Source organism: Falco naumanni, chromosome 14 (genome assembly GCF_017639655.2).
Source record: "Falco naumanni isolate bFalNau1 chromosome 14, bFalNau1.pat, whole genome shotgun sequence".
NCBI lineage: Eukaryota > Metazoa > Chordata > Aves > Falconiformes > Falconidae > Falco > Falco naumanni.
The window spans coordinates 3,171,138-3,198,798 of record NC_054067.1 but is presented as its reverse complement, the minus strand read 5'-3'; the positions used below and the strand labels follow the sequence as shown (position 1 = coordinate 3,198,798).

Here is a 27,661-nt window from a genome sequence, read left to right as displayed (position 1 = left end):
GGGGGGGCCCTGGATCGGGTGTGGGCAGCACCGCGGGGTGCCGGCCTGCGCCCACCGGACGGGGGCTGCGGAGCGCCCTGCAGTAGGCGGGCACGCCCCCAGCTGTGCCCGGGCCAAAGCGGGAGGGCGGGGACACCCCGGCCGCGCTGCGGGGGGGCCGGCCCGCCAGGGGGCGCCGCCGCGCCGCGCCCAGTCCCGCCGCCCGCCAGGCCGCTCAGCCGCGCTCCGAGCCGCGCCCAGCCCCGCCGCCGAGCGCCGAGCCGCGCCGCCGCCCGCCAGGCCGCTCAGCCGCGCTCCGAGCCGCGCCCAGCCCCGCCGCCGCCCAGCAGGCCGCTTAGCCGAGCGCCGAACCCGCCTCTCAGCCCCGCGCAGGCGGTGCCCGCCGCGATGCGGTGAGGGATGGCTTTGTCGCGGGGGCTGCGGTGCTGCCAGCGGGCCTTCGCCTGGCTGCCCGTCCTCATCATCGCCCTCGTCGTCCTCTGGTCCTACTACGCCTACGTCTGCGAGCTGTGCCTGGGTGAGCGCCCCGGCCGGGCGGCGGGTGGGGCCGGGGGAGCGGGGCCCGGGCCCTCAGCGCCGCCCGCCAGAGCCCGCGGCCCTGGGGCCTGGAACCCCGCGACCTCCGCGGCGGGCGCCTCCTGCCCTCGCCCCCCTCCTACTCCTCCTCCTCCTTCTCCCCTGCACACTAGCGGCAGGGCCACCCCGCCCCCCCCCCCACCCCGGCCGCCTTCCGCCCCCAGACGCTGGGTGCCCGGCGGGCGCCGCGGGCTGCCTCAGGCGCTGCCCCGGTGCCGTGTCCCGGCCCAGCCGCCCTGCCCGGGGCGGGGGATGCGCCCCGCAGCGAAGGCCCTTTGCTGCCCCGCGGGAGCGTCCAGGGGTGGCTTCTCCTGTAAGCGGACACATAAAATCAGCGTGTGCCCCAGACACCCATTTCTTTATAGTCTGAAAAGAAGGCGGGAAAAAACAGGTTACGTTAAATCGCGTTCCTGAGTCAGGTAACTTGTTATAGTAGCGTGGAAAGCTCTGAAGTTTAGACAGAAATTTTTTGGTATTGGCTGGTAATTGTGTAGTTTAATGTAGCGATTGAACCGTACAGTAGTTGCGAACTTGTGTCTGTCATGTCCCGCTGTAGCCGGTGTGCACAGCCCCTGCGCCCCGCGGGGGGGGGGGGGGGCAGGTGGGGGGGGGGAGCAGTGCCCACCCAGGGCGGGTATGTGGGGGGCAGGTGTGGTTCCCCCCCCGGGCAGGGCCGGCCGGGCACAGGCAGACGGGGTCTTCAGGATGGTGGTCTGAGGCGTTTCTGTGGAAAGCGCTGCCTCTTGGATCTGCACGGCACACTTAAATCACGTTTTTTGTTAGGGGTGCCAGTGCGGTAAGATGTATTGCTTTTTCTCGATAGGGACTAAAATGAAACACAGCTTCTTTGATCTGTTTTAACTGGCAGCTAGGCAAAAACCCCAAATAATTAATAACATTTTATTCTGTCTCTGAGATCATGGGCTGCTGCTTTCTAGAATTCACATGGAACATGTGCATGTAACTGTCAGTTACACCGCATGACAAAAAATTGTTTTCGTGAAATGCTGTTAATCTTTTGAAATACGCTTTGTTTGCAGTGCTGTGCAAATTCAGTAACATTTAACACTGATTAATTCCAAGTCTCCGTGCAGGTCTCAGAAGAGACTGCTGATTTCAGTGAGGGTTGGATGGGGCCTGTGTTGCTCTGCAAATGCTGGTTAAGCTGGCAGGAGCTTGCCTTAGTGCTTAAAATCACAGCTTAAAATCACTCCTTTGCCCACACCCTTCTATTTTTTTGCCTTATTTTTTTCTCGCATGCGTTTTATTTGTGTGTGGAGGCGTTTATCCGTACAGAAGTTGAAACGACTAGATTCATTATTTTAGGATTTGAATATGAAGTGTTGGCATATGCAGTTACTTGAAAACCAGCTCTCAGGACATTCTCTCTTGCCCAGATTTCTAATGTAGCAAGGCTTTATGTGTTGGCTTTGCTTTTTTTTTTTTCTCATGTTTCCATTGTGTATTGCCATTTTGGCTGTTCCAACATAAATAGTAGATGCTTTGTTTGGATTCTTGATTTTTATCTTTAGTTGTGCAGACTGCTGATGATTAAAAGTAGCGTGGGACTGATGTCCTAGAGCTATCTCATGATACTGGGTTTTAAATGTTCAGTGACTGGTATGGCCAACAAGTCATACTCCAGAGGAGGCCTTGGTTTCACGTCTGGTTGGTGGTTGCTGCTGCAGTGGGAGCAATGGCCCAGTGTTATTCGATAAAACCTTTTATATAATCGTTCTTTAGGAGTGTGCTCTTTTCTCAAGTAAAATCCTTAGAAGGGCTATGCTGCAAGTCCAGCGTACTTCAGGAGGAAACCAAGCAGTATTTGTGAAAAGCTGATGTACTTTTCATAGTTTGATTCACAGCAAACCAAAGGGAAACCTAAAGGTTTCCTAACAGTCTTGTTCGTCTGAAATTGAGTGTGTAGAGACACAGCAAATACTTGGTCTCTTTTTTCATCTACATTGTTGTGTGTCACAGAGCTTGCAGATCAAATTTTTTTGTTAGCGTGGTTTTAAGAAATGCTACTTTCATTAGTAAAAGCAGAACCTCTCGGTTTCTACTCTGATTGTCATTTTCCAATTTTGTTATTCAAGTAAGATGATAAAATGAATCCTGGAAGAGTAGAGTCTCTTTTCAGGCGCTGGCTGTAGGCTAGGAGTAAAAGGCTCCAATCCTTCAATTGCTGCTTCTTCTGTACAGCCTTAACAGAGTCACTTAAGGGGTGACCACTGGTACGTGTAATCTCTCAAATCTTTTGAGAGTCTTCCAACAATATGATCGTACTGTTGTAAGGTTACTGTGCCTCTGGGAGATGATCTGTGGCCACTAGTTTCCTTTCATTCCTCTGTTCTTCCAAGGAGCAGCACGTTTCAGTTGCAACCATTAGGTTGAAGACTATGAACTCGATATAAGGGGCTCCCATCCCATGAACACCTTTGTCCTCCAAGCTGTGTTCTGCCAAGATATCACAGAACTGCTCTGTTTTCAGTTAACAAAAGATGTCTTTATCATTTTCTGTTAAACTTGGATGATGGCTTTTAAAATAATGAATGTATTTAAAAATAATCTGTAGAAGATGATGTTAAGCAATGTACCTTTTGCAGGTTCTTCTAAGTGGTTCTGTTAGTAGGGACTGCTCCTATGGTAAAGTAAGGAGGGGTTGTAAAAGCTCTGCTAGTAGAAAGTGTAAAAATAATTGAGTCATTGCAATGTATTCCATCTTGCTGACTAGGCCAAAGCTGAGACAATTTGTAATTTTTTATTTATGCTGATGCAGAAATGCATAGGGCATTGCTTACTGTGGAGGATCAAGACCACCTAGAGACTAGTGCAAAGCAGGCTACAAGTACGTGCTTTTAAGTACGTGCATAGAGATGCTGTTTGCACAGTTGCTAGAGGAGCCCTGGTGATCTTGTCACGTCACTGTCACCAGTGGATTTTGGGCATATTTCGAATGTACAAATATGCAAAATATATTTTATAACAAGGGAAAATACAGCATAAGTAGCAGTTACTGAACATCTTGTTGTGGGTGTCATTTGCGTGAGTAAGCTGGGAATTGTTATGGATGCTTTAAATTTGATGTTAAATTGTAGGCTCTCTTTTTGTCTGTTGAATTTGAACTTTTTTCCCTAAAATGACTGTATTTCAAATAGAAACATTATTTGTCACAGACTTTTTGGGGAACCCTATTTGCTCTGTAGACATTTATTTTTTTTCTTTTTCAGTGACTCTGAGTAACCCTGTGGAAAAAGGTATGTGCATTCAATTTACCATTTGATATTCAGTCCTTGTGTAAAAAGATTTGCAAATGTTCTAGTTGAAATATCAAAAATGCTTTCCATCAGTTTTTTTAACCTTGCATACTCTTTCAGTGTTTTCTTCCTCTAATTTCCCATTCAGGAGGTATACAGCATGTGTTGTTAGACATGCTGTAACTTTTGGATGTATTGGGAAATGCCCGTTTAGTCACAGTGTAAGTAGAAGAACATGAAAAGGCTTTGATCCCTTTTACACTTTCAGAAAAAACGACATACCACCCACGCACCTTTTCTCCCTTTCTGTTCTTTGTTTTCAGAGCTGATTGTACAAGCTAAACACAAAAGAGTAGGTCTGTTCTGTGGCTCACCTATTTTTTTTCCCCACTGTTTTATTTGATCTCTCAGTGGAAGCTATTTTAAATGTTTTTTATGGGGAGGCTTTTGCAAAAGACTTTTTGCTCAGTTCTGCTGTTGACTGCTAACCATATATTGAGTTGCAACACAGTAACTTTCAGTTACTACCACAGATGAGGTAGAGCAAAAGTTTTTGTCTCGTTGTTTGGCTTGAACACTTCCTGGATCCGTTGGGTAGTACAGGCTGATGGGCATTGTTCTGAGCTCCCAGGCACAGTACTGTGAGGCCGCTGAACGAGTGGGGCAGAGCAGCAGGATCACTGGATGAGGCTGATGCATTGCTGGAGGCCACAGACATGTTCTAAGAATAAGGAGTTAGTGGCCATTTTAGTATGCCTCTTCGTCTTTCCTGGAGGTGCTTTGGAGGCAGGCTAATATGGGTGGCCTCTTACCTCCATTTCTTCTTCCAGGGTTATGAAGGATAGAAGTAGGTGCAGTGGTTTTCAGCTGGCAAGTTGTTCCAGGAAGAAAAATGCCAGCTGATACTTTAAAGATCCTCCAGGTTGCTACATCAAGTAAATTGTTTCCTCCAAAGACCTGTCCTAGTGTTTGAAACTTTACAGAGAAACTACAGAAAGCATGATGTTAATGATTACTTAGCAGAAGAAAGTTACTAGTTGCCTAATCTGTTAGTGTATCTCCAGGTCAGCTTCCTCTAACATGCTGCTGTATTGCTTTATCCATAACATTGAACCTGTTGCAAGATTTATCTCCTTACTTATTAACTTAAAAATGACTGAGCTCCATCTGCATGTAGTATAAGGATAACGTGTCAAACAAACGTAAGATCATAATAATGAATTATCATTGATTCACGGATCATTCGCACAATCCATCACGTTCTTGTGAGGTGTGTCAGATCATTTGTCATCTCATTAGAAACTCTCAAAGCTGTGTTTGGCCTTTTTACCAATTACATTTTCACACAGTCAGCCTTGCCTAAGAAGTTAGGAAGTGTTTGGGCTTTAGACTTCTCTTTCCACTAGAAGTAGTTACTTTAATCTTAGTTTCATTTAAGCTTTGAATTCTAGAAAGGGGGGAAATGAGGTGTTTCTTATGATTAAATGGTGTGTTTAAATAAAACTCTTTTGTAACCGTTTGGTAATGTCTTAAGTCAGTCAAGTATTAAAGAAATAACAATCAAATAGTTTGTGTAGCTGAAGGATAGCTGTCCTTTGGCTCTCTGAACCACAGTATGCCTGCTTATGCCCAAAGGCTTGGAAATAAAGTTTGCATATTGAAATAAGATTGCTTTGATGCATGCTGGATTTCATGTGATAATGTTGTGTCTAGTGGATTACAATTCTTTCTCAGTAATCACAAGGCCGGTTTTGTTCAGTTTGAGGGATGTTTTCCTGATTTGTTTTACTGTATCAACTGTGGCAAATCTAAAAGATGTTTAATAAGAGATTTGATTTTTTTCTGGTGATATAAAGCTATGCTAGAGCATATTCTCTCTCTCAAATCTCAATGCAAGTGGTGAAGAATGCGTTGCACAAGTGGATGGTACACTGATAATATGGTATTGAGATTTTAAGTGCATTTACTAGCAACTGAACCCAAAATGTGGCGATGCTGGAGTATTGCAGTATTGACTTTATGCTGCTCAGCACCAGCCAGTTCTGCTTTACCTGTGCCTAGGAATCCTGTCATTCCCAGTGACAGAGGGTTATCACCCGTCCTGTGGGTGAACTCTTACAGCTGTGTCCTTCTTCACCCACCAAATTGGATCGTGTAAGAAGAGGAGGCTTGTGAGATAGGTAACCCCTAACTACAGCAACAGATCTCTGAAATTTTACTGGCCTATTAACCAGAAGGTTTAACTGAATTGCAATACCAGTTGGCACTGTAAATCTTTCTTTTTCCCTTTTTTTCTTTTGTCATTGTTGTGAAAGATTGGAATTATGCCCATCATGGATGAAACTTTTGCTTAAGAAGTCATTGTTCTGCTTCTGTTTTTTGTTTTGTTTTGTTTTTTAGTGGCCTATCTTATAATATTCCATATTCTCTTTGTGCTCTTTGTGTGGACATATTGGAAGTCTATTTTCACTCTCCCGGTGCAGCCAGGCAAAAAGGTAAGAGTCCAAGCGCTTTTCATTCATTGCAGAATGCAAACAGGAATACTAAAGAGAACTCAAAAAACCTTCAGTCTAGTTGATCTGGGCAAACGGTTGGATTTCTTAAAGAGGTGGAAACTGACCCAGAGTTGTCCATAAAACCTGAGTAATTTACCATTCTGACAATCCTTTAACTCCCCAAAGAGCATGATTTAAATCAGAGATGGTGTTAGCTTTTAAAGGTGCCTTTTCTGGTGTTCCAGGAGCCAATAGGACTTGTCATGTTGAGCATAACAGGACTGATGACTATTAACTTACAGATTTATAGTGTCGTTGATCTCTAAGCACTTAACAAGTTGCAGGCCAAATCCTGAGGACCTTCCTTAACCTCGCCTTCCTGGAGTCTACTGAGTAAGGACCTTCAGATTTGTTTTTCACTTCCCATGGAAGAGGTTGGAGGTGGAAATGAGTGCATCTGAGATGATGGTGGGGTTTCTTGGTCCCTTGAGCCAGATTGTTGTGGTGCGTATGTGAACGTTCAGTGTCCCACCAAAGCCCAGCACTGCCTGCTTTGCTGGGAGCCCTTTGCCAGCTGCAGTAAGCCTCTTTGTGGTGGGGAAGCCTGCTTTGTTTGTCAGACTCTCTCTGGTGTCAGTGAGGGGTAGAAGAATAATTTTCCTTTTAAATGTGGTGAGATTCTGATGTCGTCTGCCTGCGGCAGCATGGGCTATAGCTATGTGCATACCATATGGCTTTTAATTTGGTCCTAGATATACACATAGCTCCAGTCCTTGTACTGCCCTGCTCAGCAGCATCATGAAAGATAAATACAGCAATATACTGTGGTGAAGAGAAACAGGGGTTCACTGTGACAACGGTAGATTGTTTCATGAATAATACTGGAGTTAAGGGTTTGGTATTGTTTTTTTAACATAGGTGACATTTTAGGACAGGAGTGTGACTTAGTGGTTTGAGCACAGGACAGTCAGAGGTAGATACTTGTTTCAATTCTTTTTCTGCCAAATACTTACTTTGTGTTGCTCAGATTTATTTTTTTTTTCATTTGGTTTTACCTCTCTATGCAATACTAATAGAACACTATATTTGGAGCAATAGAATGAAGTTGATGTTTGTCTGACACTCCAAATATACATGTCCATAATAGGATCCTAATTACAAGACTGTAACTTTAAAAATGATAACTAATCCCAGTTTTAGAAATATAAAACTGTGGCTGGGACAGGTTCTTACACACGAGGGAATTGCTTAAAGTGCCCTTATCATGGTTAGTAGTGTTATTCGTGAAAAATAGTAATCTAAGGCAGCACTAGTAGCAATTCTAGTACGTTGGTTTGTGATCCTTAATTTCACTTTTGTGTTTCTTATTGATGTATTGCATTGTATTCTGGCTGTTCAGCACTTGCTATCTCTCTTTGTCTTCTTAACAAACATGTTTTCACATTAGATAAATCTCATGAGAAGGAGTGGGAGGTAATAACGTTTCCAAACTGGTGTGTGCTTGAAATATAGACTCTGCTGCCCCTGGGTAACTGCTCCTCTCTGCTTCTAGTACCATATGTCCTATGCTGACCAAGAACGCTACGAAAATGAAGAAAGGCCAGAGGTACAGAGGCAAATTCTCGCTGAAATCGCCAGGAAGTTGCCGGTGTACACAAGAACAGGGAATGGAGGTCAGCTAAGCAGAGAGCTTTGTTCCTCTAATGCTACTTTAGCGTGCTTGGTTAGCTTATGCTGGCAATCCAGACGATACTGCCGATCAACAGGGCGTTCCTAACGCCACTGCGTGCACGGAGTAACTCTTGTACAAGTAATGCCAATGCCTTTTCTCTCGGGTTTTATGCTTGGGAAAACAAAAAACCTTGAACACTTCTGCTCATCTCCAGTGGAGTGCCAGGTGCTGCCTTTGAGAAGCAGTATCTGCAGTTGAAAAGCCCACTTATGTTGTCTGCTTTTTTATTTTATATTTTATATTAATTGCAAATAAATTGCACATAATATAAAATTATATATTATATTATATGCAAATTACTATTGTCTAATAGTAATAGAATGACAAAATCCGTAGTTGTTTCTACTTAGAATGGGTCTAGCTTAGAGATGCAGGACATAATTCTGTGAAAAGATTTCTGGACCTTGTTTGGTGATTAAATGCGTACGGTGCCTCTTTCAAAGCTTGAAAGAAATCGGTGTTAATATTGGAGGCTCTGCCCTGTTCATGTCTGTCAGACAAGCCAGAGCATTCTGAAGGAGAGACCTGCTGTACAGGCAATTACCAACATGGAATGCTTGTAAAGTCTGAGTAAATGTGGAGGCCAGAGGGAAGTGTACACTTGTGGTTTATCGCTTTTAAGCTGGTTGTGTGCTTTGCAGTGAGGATTCTTCCCCGCACCTGCGAGTCTCCAGAAGAATTATGAGCCTTGCTTATCTGATTGTGACCTGGCAGCAAAAATCAGCTGCAAATGCACTCCTCTTTTGAAGTGATAGAGGAAAGAGCGTGAATAGTTGGGAAATGAGTGGAATCTTAACTAACGTGTGAAAAAAGAACACCTTTCAATTTTTGGTATTAATGTGTCTTTCATTTCAGGTATTCGATTCTGTGATAGATGCCTGCTAATAAAACCCGATCGCTGTCACCATTGTTCCGTCTGTGCCATGTAAGTTACTGGACAGTTCTTCACTGAAGTGAGTAGAGTCACCATGAAGTGATGTGAAGGGGCTGGCCCTTCCCGTGTCTTTTTACACAGGAAGGTACCCAAGTACCTCTGCTCCTGCTGCAGGCACCGGCGCGTGCTCCCATGGGGCAGCACCAGCAGTCGCATTTCTGCTCTTTGGGGCCCTGAAGTATTTCCAGTTCCCACACTTGGAAGTGTATCAGTTCCTAGAAAGCATGCCACCTAGTGAAAATTAACTGGTTAACCTAGGCAGGGTAAAATAAATGATGATTTTGACTTCTTTGGGTTTTTTCCCCCCTTAATATTCCAGGCCTTTACCTGTGGTATTTTCCAAAAGTTTTAAGCCCTCTAGGGCAGAAAACATTTCTATGTCTCTTTATCTTGCAGAGTACCAAGGACATTGGTTGATCTTGAGCAGTAATAAATATTCTGTCTTAAATTGATACTTACCTTAAGAAATTAAAAGAGACAGTACCATCTTGAGCTTGTGTCATGTAGAGAGCTCACAAAAAACAGAGGCTTTTGATGTTGATCTGCAGTTGGCAGTTAAGTACCAAATAAAAATCTTCAGTTTTCCTTTTTTGTTCTTTTGCAGATGCGTGCTAAAAATGGATCATCACTGTCCGTGGTACGTCCTAGATACTGGTTTGTAGTTTTCTGAAAAGAAAGGCCGTTAAAATACATTTCCTTCACAGAATAGTGTCTGTATGCGTCTTTCATTTTAGACCATGCATCTCCTTATGTTGGGAAATACATAAAACAATTACACTTTGAAACTGCCTGAAATGTTTTACATTTTGAAAGACAAATCATTTGTGTTTATTCCATAAACTATGTGTAAAAAGCTGTTATATAAACATAATCTGTAACCCGACTGCTAATTCACTCTTCGACTATTACTCAAATTTTAAAGGGACTTCAGCTTAGCCTTTAATTTTGGGTATATAATCATTTCAGCATGTAGTTGGTGGATGCTTTCCGTGGTAATATTTGCACGTAGATTGTTTCTGAAATGATGCCTGCCACCTGTGCATGGTAGAGACACTTAGTTTAGAATCGGTGCATGGATGAGTTAAGCTTTACACTTTTTGAGAACTGCTGCCACTAAGTTTCTTAAACTCCTCCTTTTTTTAAAAAAGGAAGATTTCAGAAATCAGAAGCAGCACAACATTTCCCCACCTGAACCTCCCTAGTAAACCTAAACTATTAGAGGATTTTTCAAACCTGAGTTCTGAGACAAACGCCTGCTATTTTCTCCAGCACTCCCTTGTTCATTTTTAGAATTTTTCGGTGCATGGAGAATTGTAATCCAATTTGGGTTTATTTGCTTTGTATGTAAGCAAACAAGTAGTGGCGAATCTGGCTCCTGAGTTTTGCAAATGAATTAAGTAACACAGAAATCCCAGATCTGATTACCTTTGCAAACAAGAAACAGCCATGAGTCGTTAGAGCCTGTCTCCGTGACAAATTTACTAGTGGTACCAACTTCAAAACAGATTCCCAGACTATGAACCGTCCTTTTACCCGGCATAGCAAGGAGTCTGCCAGAGAAAAGCAGAGGCTGTAGTTATATTGCACTGGGGCCACTACGGGGAGCTCTTGATTGATGAAACTGTCTTGTGTAATCAAGGGGCTGAATAAAACCAAAGATTGTAGTACTCATTGTGTTGCAACCGTGTGCTTTACACATCCTGATTTCAACTTTGCTTTTGTTCTCTAGGGTGAATAACTGCATTGGATTTTCTAACTACAAATTCTTTCTACTGTTCTTAGCCTATTCTTTGTTGTATTGCTTGTATATTGCTGCAACAGTCTTCAAGTATTTCATTAAGTATTGGACAGTAAGTTGTGAAATCTGGTTACTTTTGCATATCCTGTGAGTCTCGTGGGGTTAAGTCACTCTTGTTACTTTTTTGCTTTTGGTCAGTGGAGGGTCTGCATTTCTTCCGTAAGGTATTTTCCTGTGCCCTGTTTTGAGTATAACTCCGATTATATGTCTGAAATGCACAAAGCGAGAAGCAAACCGACTTCAGGAATTTCAAATTGCAGAGTTAGCTTCTGGCAAAGAAGTTATATCCTTTTCCTGTTCTTGTGTTTGCATGTATGTATCTCAGAATCTCCGGTATCAAAGTATAACATCCTGGCACTGTCTGTACGTATTTACTGAACATGAAAAAAAGTATTTTCTAGTCCACATATGACTCCTTTCTCAATTTAAAAGCAGACTGAAATAAAGGACGCTTCTTACTCCGTTATCGGTTACCACTCATATGCAAGCAATGCCAACTGACAGTCCCAGTAAGAGGCTGGCCTTTTGTCACTCATTTGTTTATGTCCCCTCTGCTGCTTGACTCTGACTGTGTTTAAGTAACTTAACTTTGCTGTGCATTAATTTATTAAAGATCTGTTGGTTTAATGGCTAATCACTAAAATGCCTCCCGAGATGCTCGTGGGGCACTAGCAGGAATTGTCGCTTGTGCTAAGAAAGGTGCAGAGACTTGAGCTCTGTGGCTGCTTATATGGGATGAGCAAAGGCCGAGATGTGGCATTTTACTCTGAGGCCCCCACAGCCTCTCTGTAGATGTACGCGTATGAGGATCTCTGGCACTTGACTCTTCTACTGTAGCAAGGAGCAAGGGCTGCTTCTGCTTGTAAGGTCCCGCTTGGCTTTCAGACTTTCCCAAACCACCTGGCTCAGTTCTAACGCTACCTGGTTGCTGTAGCTATGCAGGCTGGGTTTTCTGGGTGTGACTTATACTGCAGGAGGTGCAGGGTTTAATGTATGCACAGGAAACTCGGCAGAACGTAAACACGGCTTCAAGAGCGCGTCTGCTTATTTCCCCGTGGGCATGTTTCTTGTGGGAAGCTGGGACCGTACTGGCTCTGTTACGCACAGAAAGCTAGTAGTGAGACCCCACTCTTTCTGCTGGGGTTCCTGGAGGGGAAATGTACCCGATCATTTCTTTGTCTCTTCTTGCACTTTATAGTGAGCTGTGACTCTTGTGTATACCAGTTTGAGAACTCCAGATAGGATTTTTAGAGGATATCTTTCTTCTCTCTAGGAACAAAGAATTTCCAGCTTTTATTTGCTCCTGTCACTTGTTCTGTGTTGCTTTTCCTTCCAGGGTGAGCTGACTAACGGACGTTCCAAATTTCACGTCCTTTTCCTTCTCTTTGTGGCGGTCATGTTCTTCGTAAGCCTTATGTTTCTGTTTGGCTACCATTGTTGGCTTGTTAGCAGAAACCGTTCTACTTTAGGTAAGGCCCTTATATGTCGTCTTTAAGTGAGTGCCACACACTAAAAGTGCCATAGCATGAAAATAAATAAATAAATAAGGCATTTGTGTTCTACATCTGTGCTTTCCCACTGCCTCACGAGGGGAGGAAGATTTAAGATTTTGGCACAGTGCTGCAGATATTTGTCACTTCAAATGAACTACGTTTATTAGCTGGTGTGACAAAAGCTTTGTTAGGGAAACAAGAGCCTTGAAGTGTAAAAGTCCAATTATAAAAATGTTATGCATATGTATAGCTACATTTGCTGTGAAATGAGTGCAGCTTTTCAGGAATAATGGTTCTTTATGCTCATATGCTGGAGTGCATCCTAAACCAGCTTAGTAAGCTTGGGAAAACAGTGCCCATCTTCATTGACAAGGCAAAGAAGTTACGACTGTGAAACCAGTGAAATGAAAATCTGAAACTGCCTGATCTTGTCAAGTGATTTTTTTTGTTTTTCCTCAGATACATGTTGTTCAGTTTTTAAAGCTTTTTGAATAAAGTTTTCTAACAGAACACATACTGTCATGAGTTTGAGCAAATATTCAGATTTTATACAGTTATTAACTTTAAAACGTATTCCCTGGGGTGCTGAAGCTGATCTATCCTGAACATCAGACCTCTGTAGCAGCTTAGACGGTAGATAAAATTGTTTCTAGTGCACTCTAGGTTCTCCTCCCCTCTCTTTTTCATTTTATGTCTCACCATAACAGAGGGTGTATTTGCATATGTTTGCTTCTAATTCCTGTTTATTATATCATTAATTGGATGAGGCAATTTAAATCTCCAATGCCACTTCTGAAATACGCATTGAAGACCAACCTACTTAATTCTGCAGATTTTTTACTTAGAAATTTCTACCTGCTGAATTTCAACACAAGTCTCATACAAAGGTCTTTTAATGCTACTCTCTAGATTAAACAGTTTGTAGTTCAATTTGACTGTTTTGTATGGTTCAGTTGCAAAACCAAATTCCTACCTTTGGTTTAAGTCTTTACAGGCTTGCAAAATAAAAAAGCTATTCTTTTCAAACTTTATATCTTTGTAATGCTAGCTCATAATCTGTGAAATCATGTTATCTTTAGATGGCTACAACATGCATAATCCTGTTTCAGAGTGTTTGGCATTGATTTTAATTTTTTTCACTGAAATTACATCTGTGTGTAGAGGCTTTCTCAGCTCCAGTGTTTCAAAATGGCCCAGATAAAAATGGATTCAATCTTGGCTTTGTAAAGAATCTTCAGCAAGTGTTTGGAGAAGAAAAAAAGCTCTGGTTACTACCTATCGCCTCTAGGTAAGTAATAATCAAGTCGGTGCTGAAAGCTTACACAATTAACTGGAGAGACTGACTTCTAAATGTCTCCTGTAGCCTTATGTGTTACACCTATTATTGTGTGGCTTGGCTGGGTATTACTGTGCATCGTTGTAAATGCACAGCAGACATCTTCTGCGTTAATGCTGCTCACCAGAAGTCTGGAAGGGAAAGGTTTGTGGGGGGTGCATGGGCTGCACAGGGTGTATGAACTCAGCCTGCACTCCTGGGGCACGTACGTGGATGGGTGTGAACTTCAGAGATGCTCTTTTCTTCATCTGTTGGACTCCTCTGCCTGAAACAGACTTTAGGTTTCTTAATGTAGGGGAAGGTGTTGTTTTGGCACTTAGACCAATAGTAAGGTACGCTGGAATTTAATTCCTTTAGTAACTGGGTACAATTTAAAATAACTTCTTGGCAGCACAGTGCACAACGCTTGCAAGCAGCAATGTACAAGTCTGAGGCCCAGCTGGATCCCCACTGCCATCTGTTTTTCAATCTTAAGTATAGTTAGAGGGAACAGACGAGCACAGAAAGCTTTTTCCACTCCCCAGTGCAGTGAAAGGGAAGAGACTGGCACAGAAAGGCCGTTACAGCAAGGCAGCACTGGGGCGCTGGTCAGAGGCGCGTTACCCCTGTGCGTTGTCGTTGCAGGGAGGACGCTCCGCTTGTTTTCCTTGCATAAAGATAAATCCTCAGAGAAAAAAAGGCACTTCAGCTAGTTTATGCTTCCTCTGTCTGTGCTGCTGGATGTTGGGAAATATGGCATGGCCCAGACCAAGCTAGAACATCTAGGTTTTCACTTCATTCGTTTACATGAATTTGAACATACTCTCAAACCCTTGTTTGAAATCCAGATACGTATTTCTATTTGGGGAGCAGTAAAGCAAAGCTTTTGCAACTTTTGCAGTGTATTTATTGTATCTGTTTTTCTTTTCTTTTTCCATTTTGCGTACAGGTTTAGGTCACAGGAAAGCGAGTCTTTTATTTGTCTTTTAGTAACATCTAAGATTTGGGGCCATTTTTCACTGGATATCATTCGGAGAAGTGTAACTTCTGCCCTGAAGAATCTATGGTGTAAATGTTAAAATTTATACCTGTGGTATTATAACAATGGTAGAAATTGCTCCTTCTACATAAATGTTTTCATTAGTTCCCCTCTCACTTCTAGCTGTCCATGAGTTAATTTTTTTCTGGGTTTTTTTCTGTGTCTAAATGGCTTGATCAAGTTAGGCACATTTAAGTTCTGCTAAAAATGGCTTAATTCCAGGCTAGAGGTTTGAACTTTCATTCGTTATAGAGGAAGAAGGAATTGAGGACCAAAATGACTTGCTAGTAAAACTTGCTATCTGAGCTGCTTTTTTTTGAAAAGCTACTTTTCAAAACTTAAATAATTTTAAATAAACATGGGAAGTACAGGCAACAGAAAACTTTGCAGATAAACTCTGTAGAACTTGTTGGCCTTCACAGTCACTTGCTGCTTTTTGAAGTGTCTTTCTCTGCCTTTTTCCGTGCAGCCAGGGCGATGGGCATTTTTTCCCCATGAGAGCTTTGTGTGAAGCTCAGAATCCTCTCCTAGCAAACGAAGAGCAGTGGGAAGATGATGGGATAGATGAAGAGCCTCATGGTAAGGTAACACTGAAGGAAATGAGTTGTGTCTTGACCTACAGTGACTAATGGATGAATTATAAGAGTTAATCACATAAAAAAATTGTGTTGGCTAAGTCACTGGGCAGCTCTGACTTGACTAATGAACACAGACTAAAAATCTAAAAATAAGACCTACTTTGCAGTCATCCTTTTTTTTTTTTCTTAGTAGCTTTCCACTTGCAAGTAAATGAACTGAGAGGTTGTTACAAGTTGCAGAGAGAAACTAAAATTTCCACAAACTGAGTGTATTTATAAATGTTGCTGCACACAGCACGGTTATTGGAGACATAAAGTTGTGCCTGTAAAAATGAAAATACAAAGTTGGGGTTTTTAGGTGTGTTTATCCTCTGAGAGTTTTGAAAACATGCACGTAAACACCTGAATGCAGTGATACATTTAGGACGCTGCTTTATACTTTGTTTGTTCAGCTTTATTACAAGAGTAAAGAAGTTCCGTGTGGCTTTGATGCTTGCCTAGCTATGCACTAATCTCCGTAGAAGAAATACATGTGCTGAGAGGACTTCTAGGTGAACTGGGGTGTTTGTACAATAGATTTGATCAGTTGCTGAAATGTAAACATACCTTTTATGCTACGGATGTCCTATTAGAAGAAAGACTTTATATGTATATCCATTCTTGATGATTTTTGTTAGATGCATCCAAAATCAGTTTAATGATTCTTTATGGTTACATTTCTCTATTTCAACTTGATTGTTTTTTTCCTGGCATATTTACCTCCAAGCTTTGGTCTTTGAAGAATACAGTATGTGTCCGAATATCAGGGTTCATGTCAGAGACCCCTATTACCCTGTCTGAGGGATCAGAAAGCTTGTAATTGAGCAAGGGCTCATACTTTTTTCCCATGGAGCAAAGATGCCATCCACAGGTTCCTTTTAAAAGAAATGTGATAACCTGTCTTCTCCCTTTAAGGAATGGTGAAAATGTTAATTAATTCTCAGGTTACTATAGTTAGTGGATCACGTAATTATACTCGGAGAACCAATATCACTGCCTTACTGTTCAGAGACGTGATTTCCATAGTTGTGCTCTTTATCGCTTCAGAATGGTTTTCGGAAACTTTGCTGATAATGCTCCCTTTCAGGGTATACATTTTAGTCATATGTGCTCAATGTATGTTTGGGAACGTGCGAGGAAGGCTATGGTCTTGGTTAAAGGGGGTAACAGAAACTTCTTATGTGAACATTGTGGTACTTGTGCATCATATTGTGCAATGAGCTCTTTAATCCTAACAGCACAGTATTTGCTGTTCTGTCTCTGCTTAGGTCTTACCTGCAGCTGTTTGTTCAAGTTATTCCACTGTAAAATAAACAGTCTGTGGGTTTTCCAAGGCACGCTTCACATACTGCTGGGAAAATACACTCCAGGATTTTGTCAGTAGGACTGAAGAGGCTCATTTCAGCTTTTCTCCAGATTAACTGCTTTAATTAGTTTGTATTTGTGTTAGAAAACTACCTGTTCTTCTTTGTTTGTTCCATACATTTTGGCAATTACAAGGTAACACAAATAGGCCTTAAAAATAACAAAATATGGCATCTCTGTGTATCGTTTTTGATGCTTAAAATAACTCCCTTAGGAATGAGTCAGAACTTCTTCCAACTTTTGCAAAGTATAAATCCTCTGAATAAAAAAAATAATTCTTAAGTATAAAAGCATTTGGCAGGTGATTTTTGGCCAGCTCAGACCCCAGAATCTGAATCTGGAGCTTATATGAAGTCCCACAATGTATAGTGCTTATAAAAGCAGTGACATTTACAGGCAGTTGAACTAGATGATTCTTGTAGGTCTCTTCCAACCGAAAGCTTCAGTTCTATTCCATTCTGCTCTGCTAGTCTTTCTCAGTGGGAAAATATTTGCAGTCTCGTTCCAAGAAGCTGCAGAACTGTAATACTGGTAGGGTGAGAACCCCGTACTGACGTGTAAAAGCCAAACTGAGCCTACACAAAGTTATAGGCACAAGTGACCAAACAGGCTGAGCACGCACGGTGAGTAAACGGCTACCTGCCAACCCCGGGCCTTGCTCCACAGCTGGGCAAGTTTTGATTTTGTGGCAGCGGCTATGAGGTAAAGGTGGGAACTACAAGTAAAAGAATGCCCTAGATAAGGAGACTGTGTCGCTTTTATGCCTGCAAGTCAGTGATGTGGAGCTGGAATTCAGCTGCTAGGGCAAACCTTGGAGGAAATCCTCCTCTTGGCTTCCAGTCTGAAGGTGTGGATTTTGCCAGATGGAATCCCGCAGGGAGCCTGGGGGCAGTGTGTGTGGCTGGCAGGCGAAGCTGGCGCCCTTCCCTGCGGGCTTCTGTGGCTGGTGCTGCAGGACCGACTAAGGCACAGCCTGTGCTGCAGCTTTCAGCCCTGCTGCTGCGGTTTCATGCGCAGTGATGCACAGAGCTTTCATCAAAAAGCTCCACAACAGGCAGGGTTGCTGTGAGTTCTGTGGCTCTCCATGACCGCCAGGTAGGGTCCCCATTGATTTGGTAATCATAGAATGATAGGACCATTTAGACTGGTAAATACCTTTAAGATCCTTGAGTCCAACCATATAACACGTGGAATGTTTCTGAGTCAGTAGTTTTGTAATACAGCATAAGTCCACCTTGTGGAGCATTTTTCTCTAAGCTCTTAACTGTACCGTTCCGCTATCAGACGTAACAGATGTCTGTGCATCATTTTGATTAATATAAAAGATGCTGAGGGAGAGGGAGCTGTATAAGAAAAGGTGCCGGGTTTGTCCTTTCTCCTGTTTCCTGGACATGAGGCAGTGGAGTCAAGGAAACGTGGAAGTTGACGTTTTTCAATCCTGCAGCCTTGGGTGATGGCACTGCCAGCCATACCAAGATCAGAGTAACAGCTGCCCTCTTGGGTGTGAGTGGGGTCTGTCACCTCCTGGAGCTTCACCTGGAACTGCCTGTGCGCTTCTCTTATGGAGCAGGAGTCGCCAGGGGTGGTCTCCTCAGCTGAGTCCCTCACCCCGGGCTCTTGCAGGAGAGAGAAATACCACAGAAATAATGAAAAAGGAGGAGCTTGATGAAGTGTCTCTTTGTGCAATGTTATTGTGCTTAACTGCGTTATTGCAGTGGTTTGCTTCCGCCCTGCTGATGCTGTGTCTGCATAAAGCTGAGCATTTTTAAGTCCCCACAACAGCAAAATCGGTTTGTGTGTGAACACCTGGGGAGATGAGCATTAAAGGGTACTGGGGCGCTCACGAGGAGAGGACAAGCCCAGCTGAAAGCAAGGAGATGAGGTAGCTTTGTCTAGGTCCCAGAGCGTACAGGCTCTCTTCTCAATCATCTTAGCCCACAGGGTTGTCCTTTTTTTCTGTGATACAGATGGTTAAATGTGCCCTTTGTGGTTGGATTTTCTTCCTTCTTAATCCTGGCTCTGTTAAGGTTTTTTGTTGTTTAATACGGGGAGAAAAATATTATGGCAAACCTTTTGTTTAATTTCTTAGCCAGATACTGAAAACACTTGCTTCCAGATCCATGATAATTTGATTTTTTTTTTCAGATTTATTCATGCTCATCCCTTATTCACAGGCATCTGTTTAATCTGTCTAGCCAGAGCACTACCCCAAGTCACATGCTGGCAGCTTATAAGGTTATCGTTTTTTTCAAAGAACTCACCTAGAATGTATTTGACACGTTGGTCGTGGATGTGTCAGTACTGTGACTGCTTGCACTCTTTGTCTGGTGGAGCCTAGGATGGGACAGCCATTTCTGTACCTTTATAGCAACATCTCATCTCTTACATTGATGGAACAATTTAATCATGTGTGTCATTTAAACTTGTACAAAAAGCTTCAGTATTAATCAAATCTTTCCCAAATTGTTCTCACCTTCAGAAATCTGTCATCTGTACTGAGTAACATCTTTCCAGCAGAAACGAGTATATCCTGAGTAATAAGTGGAAGCTGGTATTTCTGTTGGAGTGATGAAGCTTCAGGTGTCTGAAGGCATGTGATTTGAATTTAAATTCAAATCCGTAGGAGTCTAATTAAAGGAGCTTCATGTCCTGACATACCAGCTAATTTGGCATAGCAGTCCTCTGAGTAGAGCAGTGGTCTGTTGTGGCTGTAGAGACTGAATTGCTATCCGTCGAGACGTTTTCAAAGCTGCTTAGATGTTGGAAGTGAGCAGAGACTCCTCAGACAGTACAGCGGTGTATTGGCCAATCCAGTAAACTGAGACAAAGGACTAGGTTTGCATCCCTGGATTTTAGGCATGATATAAATGTGTCTGACAGGAAAAAATTAAATTAAAGCAGTGCTAAACCCTGCATCAGTGGCTGCCTTATAATCAGTTTTGAAACAATGGAGGGGGACCTGTGCAGGAATCTGCATCAGTTCAACTAAATTGATTAGTGAACATATTTAGTAAAAGCAATATGGTTTTGTATGTGGATCAGATCTGCTGCTGCTAAATCAATTAGAAGAAAAAAGTTATTCCATAAAAAATTGGTAGTGAGAGTTCAGTGAGACTAATGTCCCAGAGCCAGCAGGTCTCGTGCGTCCTTTTATCAGTTCCCTTTGGCATTAGATTTTGCATGATAAAATAGATTTCTATGCTAATAAATACGAAAATAACCTGATAATGGAAATTGCAGTGATTCTTTTTATACATAATAAGCAAATAAGAGGCCTAGGCAAATTTATTTATTTATTATGTCTGTATCATTGAGTGGTAAGGGGGAAGTGTTTGCTTTTTGTTTTTCTTTCTTCACCTTCACAGAGAAAATTCATTTGCAGAAAATTAGAGTTCTGTGGCAATTTGATACTTGACACTGCGTGATGCTGTTCTTGCATTTTGACCGTCATGTCTTAGAACGAGCTCTCGATCTTAAAACTGAACGGCACAAGATCGATATGTCTACTGAGCAACACAGTTTTTAAATCCTGTTTTTAGCAGGCATGGGGACAACTCTAGAAGTATGAATTTGGGAACTTGATCTTATTCCTATAACTGCTGCAGATTTTAAAATGTTTTTAATAGGACAGTGTGTTTCGCTTAACCATGTTTTCAGGTGGGGAGAAATACAGCACGATAACCTTCCTGGCTGTCGTGGTTTAACCCCGGCCGGCAACCCAGCCCCACGCAGCCGCTTGCTCACTGCCCCTCACCCAGAGGGATGGGGAGGAGGATCAGAAAGGAATGTAAAACTCAAGGGTTGAGGTAAAAACAATTTAATAGGTAAAGCAAAAGCCGCGCACACAAGCAAAGCAAAGCAAGGAATTCATTCCCCACTTCCCACGGGCAGGTGGGTGCTCAGCCATCCCCAAGGCAGCCAGGCTTCATCACGTGTAATGATTACATGGGAAGACAAACGCCATCATGCCAAGTGTCCCCCCTTCCTTCTTCTTCCCCCCATTTATATACTCAGCATGACGCCATACGGTATGGAATACCTCTTTGGCTAGCTTGGGTCACCTGTCCTGGCTGTGTCCCCTCCCAGTTCCCTGTGCCACTCCAGCGCCAAGAAACCAAAAAGTCCTTGATTTAGTATAAATATGACCCAGCAACAACTGAAAACATCAGTGTGGTACCAACACTGTTCTCACATCATAGCCAAAATACAGCACTGTACTAACTACTAAGAAGAATATTAACTCTATCCCAGCTGAAACCAGGACACTGTCTCTCAGGCAGGTTATGAAGATAGGTTTATGCATATAAATTGCTTTGAGTTTCTTCGGTATTGGTTACCGTAATAATACAGTTCTACAGAAGAGCAGAATGTTGTTGCCTACGACCAGCCAGGGTGCTGTGTCCATTGATTGTGAGTTATGAGCTGCTTTCAGGCCACTTGCCATTTCAGCAGGCTCCATGTGGATGTAGCTGTGTCAGATTGACCTTGAGCTTCCTCCGCATCAGATGAAAGAAGCCAAACTGCCTCTACCTCTCTGCAAGGTTTAAAGTAGAAATTTCTGTGCTGCTTCTATATGGCTTAAGTCTTACCCTCCACAACTTTCCAAGATTTGAGCTGAAACTGCGTGTCTTCATACAAAAATGATGGGTTTATTTTGCAAGTGAAAATGTTTAGGAATAAACTTACCAAGAGTACATGAAATATATTACCTTGTATTTCTACCACAGCTCTATTAACCCAACAGTATTCAGAGAACACGATTTCCTGGTTCATTAAGCTTTGGTACCCTCAATGCCATCTGACAGAAGGGTTTTAGGGGGCTGCATCGTAGGCACAAATGATGTTTTACTCTTCCTTGTTTTCTCACCACCAGTTTTCTTTTTTGTAAGGCATCAGCAAATGAAGTGCTCTAAGCTTAGAGTTTTCAGATTCTGTCTTACGCAACAGAAGTAAACCAGTATCATTTTCTAACCAGAAAGGCCTGAAATGTTCCATTAAAACTGAAAGATCTGTATTTGTCTTTGTGGCTTGAAAGCTTGTGACATGGTTATGAAATAGATAAAGCCAATAATAGAGTAATCTCAGTTTAAAAACTGCTGTTCAGTCATCTCTGAGAGAGGTAACTTGTCTATTTTTATTTGGAATGATTCTTAAAAACACACTCCCATACTTGGTGAAAAATACATTCTCAGTGAGGAAAAACAGATTTACTCACCTCTAACTACTTTGTTTTTCATTGTATAGATTCTGGTGAAGCTTCATCCCTTGCCATAGAACAGGAGACATAGCGGTTTGAAAATGCAGCAGTGTAAAGCTGGTTCAGAAAGGTCAGTATTTATTTCTTCATTCCCTTCGAAACAGCCGCTCTGCAGGGCAATCGGCAGGTGATGCTGGGCAGCTTTGGGGTGCAGCAGTGGCGCACCCAGCGTGCGGAAGGCTGTGGCATGCAGACCTCCACGCTGGCTTTGGGGCAGTGCAGTGGTGGGGGGGCACGCCATCTAGACCTCAGCCCACCGAGGGGCAGGGACCCTCTCACCGGAGCCTTGTGTTGATGCATCTGCACGTGGTAGTGTTTCACCAATAGTTATCCATCTTGTCCAGAAACTTGTTGTTTAGGAGAACCTAAAAGAAAGCGGTGGCCAGCCCACAGCCCTGGCTGGATGCTGGCACAGTTAAGCCAAGAGCTGAAAGCACTGTTGGTAGGGGAGGGAACAAAGCCTGCAGCTCCTCTGGTAAATGTGGCAGGAACGACTCTTGCCGCTAGCATGTACAACTAGAAGGTTGGAGGTCTGTTCAGTGATTCACGAAACGTGTGGGAAGGTGCAGATTCAAGAAACTGAAGTTGGGAACAGCCAAGTTGCAGTTGGGAATAAATGGAAGTAACCCATAATGCCCACATCAGCTGCTAGTATCTTAATTATTTCTTTTTCCACCCTGGAGAAACTTGGGTGCAACAACAGATGATACAGTCCGGGGAAGGTGCTGCTACCGTAATGTTCACTGGTCTGTAATTTGTTCTGACTTCCACAGCAATGCGGAGATACCCCGCACAGGTACCGCTGCAGCGAGCTGCAGGCTGTCCCCTCTTCGTCTCCATGAAACATTTTCGCAGTGCAGTGTAATGGACTGAGATTGAAGGATGGACCTCTGCGCTCTCACTTGCAGGAGGTGGAGCAGTCAGAATTTGCCCCTCTGTTTTCTGTGGGCGTTGAATAAGTGTATGGCAAAGTGCTGCAATCCTAGTTCTGCACACGCGTAGGGCAACTCAGGATTTTTGTAAATGGGCTTCTTGCGTGTTGTAGATGCGATTCCATTTTCTTCCACTGAGTAGGAAAAACCCAAAGTATTTTTTCTGGCAGTAGCAATTGAGGACCACAAACTGCCGTTCTACTGAAGCAGTAAAAAACCAACATTTTCCCTGTTGTTCTACATGGCTTTAAAACAACGCTCAAAGCCAAGATTGGACAGCCATCTATTGCTCATCACATCGGTGTTTATAGCTGCACATGTTTCTTTTTAAATTTCAGCTTCCCTCTCAGGAGTCAACATCCCTTCTCTTGGTATGGGCTTCAGTTTCGAGGGGTAGAAAACAAGTGGATCTTCAAGATTAGAAACCGTCATGAAGTATCATCTGATTGGAATCTGCATTCTAGAGCGCTTCTCCAGAAATCCTGCTATCCAGATGTTCCAAGGCTTTATAAGTTTAAGTCACGGAGTGAACAGAACAGTTTTATAGAGTGATTTTGGCCGATGTTCTTTGGCCTGCTCTCTTTATTTTATAAATAATATATATTTTTTATTCAAAGTAGGTAAAAAATATTGATGCGAGTGCATTTCCAAAGGCCTTTTCATTTTGCAGACATCAGGGATTGGAGTTCTTGAAATTCTTCTAAGCCATAATATTCTTGGGGATGGTATTTCCTTTGAGACTGATTCTCCAACCTTCTCTGACAAGTGATATTTTCTAATATGTTTGAAGTTCTATTGTGAGTCGGTTCAACTCAATGAGAGACAGACCCACTTAAATTTGGCACTAAATTGATAGTTGGATGTAAGTGTGTTGAAAGACAAAGTGCTGAACATGCATATATACATGTGCAGCTGTGTATGAAAATAAAATATTCACATTGCCAGTATCAAGATTCAAGAATATTGTGGCCATAGATTATTTTGTTGTTATATTTCTTTTTAGGAGGGTGTAATTGTCTTAGAGTTTGAGTTATAGTGCCCTTTAAGCCTAATCCTACTTGCAGGCACCTAAAATGCAAAAGGGAACTTTAGACAGTACATTTTGCATTTATTCCTAGGACTAAAATACCAACGCATTCCTGGATTAGTGTCTGATGGAAATTTGTGTGTTTATGGAGTGAGAAAGGAAGGTGTAAATTTGAAACACGAGTTGGAAATGTGCACTGAATGTTTAGCGCCAACAATAGTGTTCGGAGTTTACGCTCCACAAAGGTGGGTTTAGTCCCATAATTCCAGAGACAGTTGATGTACTGACTGTTATCAGACTTCTTCCTAAGTAAATGTCTTGACTGGTAGTTTAACGTTTTTTCAGCAGTGAGAGGTGATCAGATTTTTTTCTTCATTTTGCTCCATTTGCAGTCAAAGGAATGTATCACTTTTTATTCTATGGAACAGAACTGAGAATTTGCTGACAGGATTATATGCATTTTTCTAGACCTGGGGTTTTTTATCTGCATGATTCAGACCTGGCAACTCCATCACTCATGTTTGAATTTGGTGCATGCTTAAAGTATTAGTATACTGCCTTTAAGATCATTTGTTACCATTTTCTATCCTGTTTTTGTGTTTATCAGCCCATTTGTGTTGACAGTGACTACAGAAGCAGTTGTGCATGTCATGAGAAATTACCCGATAAGTATCTGTTTGGTGACAAAGGCCTTGCCTACATACTAAATCCTTTTTTCCTCTGTTTATTCTGCTGCTGCTACCAGTGGAAATGTGTTCATGAGACAGAAGAGAGTCTTGCACAGATTTTCTGTCCATAAGAGCAGACATTTACCAGGTATAGACCGTGCCCTGCAGGCAGGTATTTTATACATCAGCCTCTGTAGTTCGGTGTAGAGCAGGCAGCGACTTCTGCAGAATGTCTTATCACCGAAGTTTAGTTGTTGGGAGTCAGGGTGGGCTCTGCCAGCCTTACTGTAGGTCAGTCTCTCTCCTCCTCGGAGCGGGCTGCACACTTTGCATGTTCCTACTGCAGTCTTTTCAGCCACATCTGTTGGGTGGTTCAGTCATTAAAGGGCTGTTGAGTGCTGAAACTATTTTTCCTGTCAGTCTAACCCTGCATTTCTAATGTAGATCCTGTGGTGGACCTTAAAGGGTGTTTGATGGAAGATGGCAGTAGAATTAATCACCGTATTTCTGGCAAAATATGTTCTGGAGGGGGATCTCGAGAGGAAGGTGGCAGCTGAACACAGTAGGGCACGTCTAGGAATTCGGCACCATCAGAAGGGCTTGCTTGTGCCTTTTAAAACTCTAAATTCCTTATATATAAAACCAGGAAGATGATCTGGTGACTTTCATTCTGTCAACTAAAGCATATTGTTAAGACAGCAGGATCAGAGCTCTCGCTGAAACCATGTGGATTTACAGGAATTTCCTGAGCAGGTTCTTGTATCTGTTCTGGGTTTGGTTCTGGTTGCAGCCACGTCATTCTTTCTGTATTTCTCTGACCAGCAGCAGCAGCAGCAGCAGCAGCGCTGCCTACAAGGTCTGCAGGCAGCATCCCTGCCTGCCGTCGAGCTGCAGCGCTGTTCCTTAGGGAGTATATAAAATCAATTTCTGTCTTCTAATGATGGCTAAACCAGATGTCTTTGTGATATCACACGCAGCTATCCAGCTCCGATTCAGAAACTGCTGTGAAGGTTTCCAAGGATCTTACTCTTAGTAACCTTTCCTGTAAGGAGTTATGGCTGGTCTTTCCCTTTCCTTACGAGCAGCTCAGCCTCACTCGGTTATAGCTAACTCTTGTCCAGGTCGAAACAGTAAATAGTTTGATGGCTTCAGAACCGCTTCAGGTCAATATTCACGCATCAGGTTTTTAAAAGCTTCAGGATGAAACTTGAAACAAATACAAAAGTTGTGTCAAAATGAGGCAGGACCAAATGTGGAGAAAACATGTGTCTGAGTGACGGAACAAGCTTCATTTGTTCTCTTTTGTGTACTTAAAGGAGATATCCGTATGCTGCGCCTGGCGTTCGTGTTGTTGGTGCCGCGTTCCCGTGCCACAGAATAGCTGGGCAGGTTCCTCTGCATGCCGTGATTGAAGCCGAGCGCAGAAAGCTGCAGTGAGAGGTGGGTGTCCAGGAACACGGTGTCCGTGGGGCGCTTGCTGAAGACATTATGCGTCTGGGTTCTTCAAGGCAGCATGGAAATGAGCAGTCAGATCCCTGCGGGGAAACCGTGTTTCTCAAAATACTGATGCTGAGATCTTTGTGCTCGGTGCATTATTGCAGCTGATGCCGCAAACGTAATTGCAGATGGCCTACTAAGGAGCACACAGTTTTTCCAATTAGTATTTTTGGCCTTTAAAAGGGCTGTTAACTAGAGATCTGGGCAGTGTAAAAGCAGCAATTTTGCCTGCACCCCCTGCTACCTGCGGTTTTAAAGCCTGGCTGCTATTTACTTTTTAAATTGACTTTCTTTTCCCCTTAGCTTCTGAAAGAAGGTCTCATACAAAGCATATGATAAATGCAAGATGTGTAAAGTTGTGTTCAACATGCTAGGTAAATGCACTGGAAAACAGAAATTCCTCAGGCTGTCTGTACTCACTGCTGCAGGTAACAAAGGAGATGAAGCATTCAGCTGAGTGTGTGTTACATGCAAACAGCTCTTTAAGGGGTACACCCACTACAACATCTCCTTTGTTTTGCACCCCCCTAACCCTCACCAAGGCTCCCCACCACACCGTCACTACCTGTAAGGGCTGCACGATGAAACCTCTCCCTTGGGTGCAGCGTGGCACCTCCAGCTCGCCTGCCCTGCCCACCCCTCCTCAACAGCCTGTACCCTCCATCCCAGCATTCCGGCCCTGGGACTCACTCTGACAAGTCTCACCGGTACTGGCAATACCGTAGCTCCGGGTGCTGACCGGTTTGTTTCTCGTACTGCCTGTGCTGCCATACAAGCGTTTCAGATACACCCCTGAGCCCCCCGTGTGCCCAGGAGCAGTGTTGTCATTCCCACTAGGTTTGCTACCTCGTGACATTTACTGTCAGTCTCTACCTAGTTAGGTGCTGTCAGTGCAGTGGCACCCCAAAAATTCAGTAACCTCCCGAGGTTTGAATCTCAGCTGTGATGCTGGTTTCAGCAATGTGGCTGTAAGTGCTGCCACCCGGTGCAGTGTGGAAGCAGCAAGGCAGCTGTCTTGACCCCATGCCGGGGGCTGTTCTGTCTGGCTTGGCATCAGATCCATGCTACAGGATAAAGCAGAAGCGAAGCGAAGCGCTTTGGGGCTCAGCATCAGAAATGGCTCTTGTCCTTCGTGGATCTTGTACTGCTGGTAGAGCTTGAGGTGTAGAAGCCCCCGGTGTTTAGAGAAGAACGGTTTTGTTGGCTTAGCTTAACGTAGCGGAGGGAGGTGGATCTGGCGGCTGCCAGGAGAGCCCTGTGCGTGGCCACGGGGCTGCTCTGGAGCATGGCCCGCGCCTCCCACTGCTCGCCGAGGTGCCCGTCACTGCTGGCGTTATTCCCATGGGACCGTGGGAGCTGGAGTAGGACCACCAGATGCTGTCTGTAATTCTACCAACAGTCATCAGGTAGCAGTAATTACGGCTTGAGCGGGAGCCGGCGTTGCAGGTGTCAAGAGGCTCACCAGGAGTCTGGAAGCGTTGGACACAGCCATGGTTTTGTTAGCGTCTGTCAGGGCACAGCAGAGCAAGAGTTCAACCCAGGTGCAGCGCGTTGTACCTTGCCTTTGGCCCATTTATTTGTATTTCAGGATTTTACAAATGCATTTCACGTCTTTTGTGAGTGAGGACGGTCTCAGCTATAAGCAGCTTTTCCAAGTAC

At 43.4% G+C, this 27,661-nt stretch overlaps 1 protein-coding gene across 1 annotated transcript; it reads left to right on the top strand.

Annotated features, from left to right (window-relative positions):
- The first annotated feature begins 326 nt into the window (after positions 1-326).
- ZDHHC15 (zinc finger DHHC-type palmitoyltransferase 15) lies at positions 327-23,768 on the top strand. The gene is made up of 12 exons (XM_040614769.1): positions 327-517; positions 3,807-3,833; positions 6,234-6,328; positions 7,881-8,001; positions 8,916-8,985; positions 9,599-9,631; positions 10,724-10,844; positions 12,129-12,261; positions 13,447-13,573; positions 15,109-15,218; positions 21,866-21,948; positions 23,149-23,768. The coding sequence occupies exons 1-11, from the start codon at positions 400-402 to the stop codon at positions 21,907-21,909; spliced, it is 999 nt and encodes a 332-aa protein (XP_040470703.1). The 5' UTR covers positions 327-399; the 3' UTR covers positions 21,910-21,948; positions 23,149-23,768.
- The last annotated feature ends 3,893 nt before the right edge of the window (positions 23,769-27,661 follow it).